Genomic DNA, 5800 nt, shown 5'->3' on the forward strand with positions numbered 1-5800 from the left:
ATTTATACTTTTTCCATCAAGAAATATCCACGTTAACTTTATTGTTACACAGTTATATTTTGTACACGTATAAGTATGGAATAGAATATACAATATACAAACAATATACATAACACGGAACAAAGTCGAAGACTGTGTTACTCGCCGGAAATATTCGTAATTTGAAAGAGGACATGATTTTCGAATGCGCAATTTTTCGAGAATAAAGCTCCAGCAGTCTCGAAAGGTGGATATAGCACGGATACGCACCACAAATTGTATACCCACGGTGCAGAAAAGTGAATGTTGTATGTAGTTTACATCTACTTCTTCAGGGGGCATTTTGAGATAACATGCAAAAGGCCGTCATGTCCTCTCTCAGAGGTTTCTCCCTGTTAACAGTATCTCGTCGGTGTCGAGGCACACGCTTCGAAAAGCGCATGCTTCCTATCTAAATGTTCGCGCGTCGTGACTGTTGAGAAGCGGCAACGTTTTCTGTCGGAGCAGCTGGAGGTGATATTTCGTAATTTGACATATCGATAATAATAAAATTTGTATTCGATAATGATAAAATTGTTGGTGAATAGCGATAACAATAAAGTAAAAATATATATATAATTAATAATATAGCGGGATAGCGGTAACAATGAAGTTTCACGAACAGTCATATATGATGCGCGAACATTTAGACGGGAAGCACGCGCCTTGAATATGCCCCGATATATTTGCGCGCCATATTTCTGTCTTTCGCTTTAAATTAATTGTGGAGAAAATAATAATGTTGAAAGTATAGTTTATCGAAATATATGTAAGATCATCTATTTATCATTCTATGTATAGAACACATATAGCTTTATTATTAAATCGATTATAAATTAAATGATTAATATGATATGATTTTTTTTTTTTTTTGGTTGATTTCTTTGTGAATACATTCGATTCTGTATTAGATTCTAATGAATTAAAGTTCCTTGTGTTGATTTCAGAGAGCGCCACAAATAGAATATATTTGGAGAAAAGTATATGTCAAATTGTAATATTGTGTAATCTGTCGCAGTTCGTTGACCTACTGTCCAAATTTTCTGGAGTGAATTTTCACTCTTTTGGAGTGAGATTCACTCCAGAAAAGTTAGAGAGTTAATTTATATTTAAAACGTAGAATCATGCCGTGATAGGAACAGTTGCGCGTAATAAAGAAGAAAAAAAGAAGTTTATGTATAGGAATATGGATGGTGTAGCGTAAAGGAAGATAGCGTATTCAAACAATTTCGGACTGCAGACATGACGTCGTGTTTTCTGCACGAGGAGGTCATCAGCGGGCAATCGTCGACGGAAGCTCATACGCAGAAGATTCTATGCGTGGGACGTGTTTGTCTCGACATCGTTCAAACGTGTGTGCAATTTCCATCGGAAGATTCCACTCAAAGGTCAGTAGCATAATATCGTTGATTTGTCTGCGGTTAATTCAAATATAAATTTACCGCGTGAGAACGTGGTGAGTCTATTGGTCGCGTCCTTAACTTATCGCGACCGCAGGTATCGACATTTAAATGCTTATACAAGATTACTTCAAGATAAACTTGATAGTATGATAAGCCCGCATTATATCTCATTATTTTATGTTATATGTTTTGACATTTGTTATTTTGAAATTAATTTTTATGCTTTATTAACATATAATTTTGAATATCTACACATTTGCATAATTAAATTTAAAAATAAACTTTTCGAAATCTCCATACAATTAATCCGCAAAAATAAAATAGAATTTTTCGGATCTTGCCGCAATCAAGCTCAGATCTTCGAATTACGCATCTAATTAATTAAATTTCAATTTGTAAACATTTTATTTCGCAAACTGTAAATTGAAAATCTCTTGGCTTGTAAAATAAAAATAAAACACTTGGGTTTTATCTTGGAAAACCAAATAATGCGGCTATTGATAAAATATATCTAAGAGACGAATTTAATTGCAATGTCAATAGTTTTGTTATTAGAAAAATGCTAATCAATAGCCTTCTTGAACTTTAATCATATATATCTTTGTATGGACACATAAATAACTTTCTTGCGTTAAATTGCATAATGCAGCATATATTCAGTTCGCATGTTCCATCTCTATATATTCAAGCATTACGATTGATTAATCAGCAAAATTATTCCATCTCAAATAAAAAGTCGGTCGGGATCGGTTGCTCGAAAATTGGAGTGACGAGTCCGTCGGTCGGGATGAAGAGTCGGTTCCAAATGAGCCATATAATTATATTGCAATATCTTTGTTTGCTTGTTTATTGACCTTTATTTCGCTAATTTCTATTTTATTCTAAAATAGTCCATATTCAATTTTTACTAAAAAATGGAAACTAACTAACTTAATAATTTATTTAGATAAGATAAGCTTTATATATAATTTTATTTATATGTTTTTAAGTATTTTTACAATTTATTGGAATAATCTTGCTGAATAATATATATCGTGATGCACGAATACCCTTAAGAAAAGGTATCCAAAAAACTGATTGCTATTATCAGTTACTGATACAGCAATCATTTTTTTGGAACACTTTTTCTTAAGAGTATGTAAAGAGAGCGATAGACGGAATACACAGACAGAATATACTTCGATATGCATACAATTTTACGTGAGAAGGCATTTGTGTTTCTGTGTATACACATTATATGTTGGAAATATCTTCTGCTTTTTAGGTTTTTATTTATAACAATAATATGCATGCAAGAATTAAAAATATGAAAATGTATATACTTTTCTTCGAAAGCTATTAAATATTATCAAACATTACCTTTCATCTTATAGTTAAATAAATAAATTTTATAGAACTGAATAAAGCAATATATAACGCTAATTTTTCGAAGTATCACAGAAGTTTTTTAATTTTCTCTTTCCATTTTTAAATTGTTTAAAAAAAAGATAGTTTATAATGTGTAATTTTTGCGAGTTTTCAATTTAGACATTTTTAATTTATCTTATGAATATAATTTTTAGATCTACTGATTATAGATGGCAAAGGGGGGGCAATGCATCCAATACTTGCACTGTACTATCATTAATAGGACAATCGTGCGAGCTTCTGGCTTGCTTGTGCGCAGATGATCATCTCAATTTTCTGCAAAATGATCTGCGCAAATATAAAATTGACTATTCCCATTGCCCTATAATAAATGACATTGGGTGTCCTGTCTCAACTGTTATACTGAGTTCAAGCACTGGGTCTCGCACAATTGTATATCACAATCGAGGCTTACCCGAGTTGACGATAAAAAATTTCGATGAACTGAATTTAGATGAATATAGCTGGATTCATTTTGAGGTGCGTCTCATAATGTTATAAGGAAATAATTGTACGCAAGACAATTGAATAATTTTTTTGTTTTTAGGGAAGACATATAGATGTAGCGTTACTTATGATGCAACGTATACAGACTTATAACAATTCATTAAATCGTACGTGTGATTCCGTTACCAAAAATCGCATGCCAATTACAATTAGTGTAGAATTAGAAAGTCCCAGAGCAGGTCGTAGAATATTGGATCTGCTGCCGTACGCTGACGTAACATTTGTAGCAAAAGATTTTGCTAAGCATCTGGGTTTTAGTAATATGAGCGAAGTAATACATAACGTCGGTCAAAACGCTAAGTAAGGAATACATCAATTAAACTTTAAAATTAATAATAAAAGCTGTATCAATATGACATTTGTTATATGAAAGAATTTGTTATATGAAATTTTCTTTTTAGAGGAACCGTTATTTGTGCTTGGGCGGAGGAAGGTGCAATCGCTCGTACTCCGTGTGGCTCGATAGTACAATCGTCAGCTTTTTCACCCCAGAAGGTGATTGATACCTTAGGTGCAGGTGACACATTCAATGCAGCTGCTCTGTACTATTTGAACAAAAGCAAAATTGAGGCAATGCACAAATACAAGAAAGAGACAGTTTGCACGAATGATGATATTAATCAAACGCAGGACATCTCTGATTATGGCACTGCAGTTGAACGAGATATTAAGGAAATTTTAGGTACAGGAAGTTTGGAATATAGTCGAGCGAAATTTATTAATGAAACAGTTCTGCAACAGGCTATTAAATTTGCGTGCCGCATTGCTGGCGCAAAAGTAGGATTGAGAGGATACGATTGTCTTGATGCAATTTCCGATGATATTTTACAATCGAATATTTTAGAACATTAGCAGAATGTGTTTTTATATTATTATGGGATTTTAAATAAGAACAACAATATAGGTACAATTTATACATTTTTTAAATATTTTATATAATAAAATATATATTGTCTACAAAATAAACGTATTTGTATACGCATATTTTATCTGTACATTATTTTTATGCGATATAAATCAAAATAATTATTACTTTATTGTTTTAATTAAATAATCAAATTGTATATTATATGTATATAAAACGAAAAGTACAATCAGAATATTTAGTGCGTAAAATCCGCAAGGACAGCTTAATAATTAATTCTATTACCGGATTATTATCGTATCGCCTAGCTGACGTTTTCTTACAATTTTGATGGTATTTGTAGTTGTTAAAAAAATTTTTTATTAAAAAACAAAAAAGTTAAAAATTATTAGAGAGAGTGTCGCTTCCTTAATAATCTTATTATGGGAGTGCTCTGCGCCGCTCCCCTGGCCAAGTCGGCGTCTATGTTTATTACATAGACTTAGTATTTATTACAAGTAAGAAAGAAAATGAATATGTTTTACATATTCTGATTGTTTTTGCTATCCACTGTTTTGATGAAAACTCAAAATAGTTAACTGAAATCAGACTTCAAATGTGCCAGTCTTTATCTAGATGATTTTAAAGCAAAAACAATTACGGAAGTGGAGGTCGCGAATTAAGAAAACTTCCGTGCAACAGATTAATGATGCGATTTATCAATGTGCAGCTCTGAACAGCCTTGCCAAATATACGCGCGATAACGGCAAAACGGAGTAATTATACCATCTCTTTCATTTTTGGTCAAAGTTAGAAATAAAATTAAAAATAAAATATACGTACATACCACGAGTAGCACTGATTGATAGTTGAGTTGAGATAGCCTGTTCAAATCTCGAGTCGCGAGCTAAAACATTATCATCTCTACTTTGTCTCGAGCGAGAGAGACAGACAATGAATAAACAAGGAGAGACGCTAGAGCTTTGCTTGAATTCGTAGCTCTAGCGTCTTAAATTAGAATATTAAAGGCTGGATCGTTTAAGTTTATAATAGTCTCAAACATTTATTTTATATAAAAAGTAGTTGTTGCCGTTGTTGGTTATATCACATAAACAATAAAAATAAGAATTGACACATTTTTTGAAGTAATATAATAATCTATAAAATAAAATTTATAAATTTTTAATTATTTTATTACTTTTTAATCATCTGGGTAGACACCAGAATCGATGAAATCTGTTACGCACTTCAATGCTTTGTCAGGTAATACTCTGAAAAAAAAAATTATTTTTACATCTATAATTATTAAACATTTTATATAAAAAATTTATAATTTCTATAAATTCTTATCTATAATTTCATTATAATTATAATTAGATATAAAAGTAATAAATATTGAGAAAATATTTAAAATAAAAGTTAAATTTTCATGATGGATATGAAAATAGTTATCATAGTACCTACGCAACAACGCATATTAGTAATATATTTACAGTGAATTGTGTCTACGGCTTATTGCCACATATTTAAAAATACATTGTGTATATTATGATTTAATTTTTATTTGCGGGATTTACGTACCTCATTATCTTAAAAAGGAGCATCCAATGTAAAGGTAAAG

The 5800-nt window shown here is 31.2% G+C and overlaps 1 protein-coding gene and 1 long non-coding RNA gene across 11 annotated transcripts; one reads left to right on the forward strand and one right to left on the reverse strand.

Annotated features, from left to right (window-relative positions):
* The first annotated feature begins 356 nt into the window (after positions 1 to 356).
* Positions 357 to 4474, forward strand: LOC105452853 (ketohexokinase-like). Of its 10 annotated transcripts, none has more exons than XM_011694350.1 (5): positions 357 to 787; positions 966 to 1406; positions 2984 to 3308; positions 3376 to 3635; positions 3737 to 4474. In XM_011694350.1, the coding sequence occupies exons 2-5, from the start codon at positions 1261 to 1263 to the stop codon at positions 4185 to 4187; spliced, it is 1182 nt and encodes a 393-aa protein (XP_011692652.1). In that variant the 5' UTR covers positions 357 to 787; positions 966 to 1260; the 3' UTR covers positions 4188 to 4474. The 10 variants fall into 10 exon arrangements, with proteins under 10 accessions (XP_011692652.1, XP_011692654.1, XP_011692655.1 ...); XM_011694352.1 differs by having other exon boundaries at positions 1187 to 1406; XM_011694353.1 differs by having other exon boundaries at positions 1201 to 1406.
* A 742-nt stretch (positions 4475 to 5216) lies between these two features.
* Positions 5217 to 5800, reverse strand: LOC105452855. The gene is made up of 2 exons (XR_974783.1): positions 5761 to 5800; positions 5217 to 5450 (listed from the first exon to the last, which is right to left on the reverse strand). It is a non-coding gene; the product is annotated as an uncharacterized LOC105452855 (long non-coding RNA).

Source organism: Wasmannia auropunctata, unplaced genomic scaffold (genome assembly GCF_000956235.1).
Source record: "Wasmannia auropunctata unplaced genomic scaffold, wasmannia.A_1.0 LD336026.1, whole genome shotgun sequence".
Taxonomy (NCBI): Eukaryota; Metazoa; Arthropoda; class Insecta; order Hymenoptera; family Formicidae; genus Wasmannia; species Wasmannia auropunctata.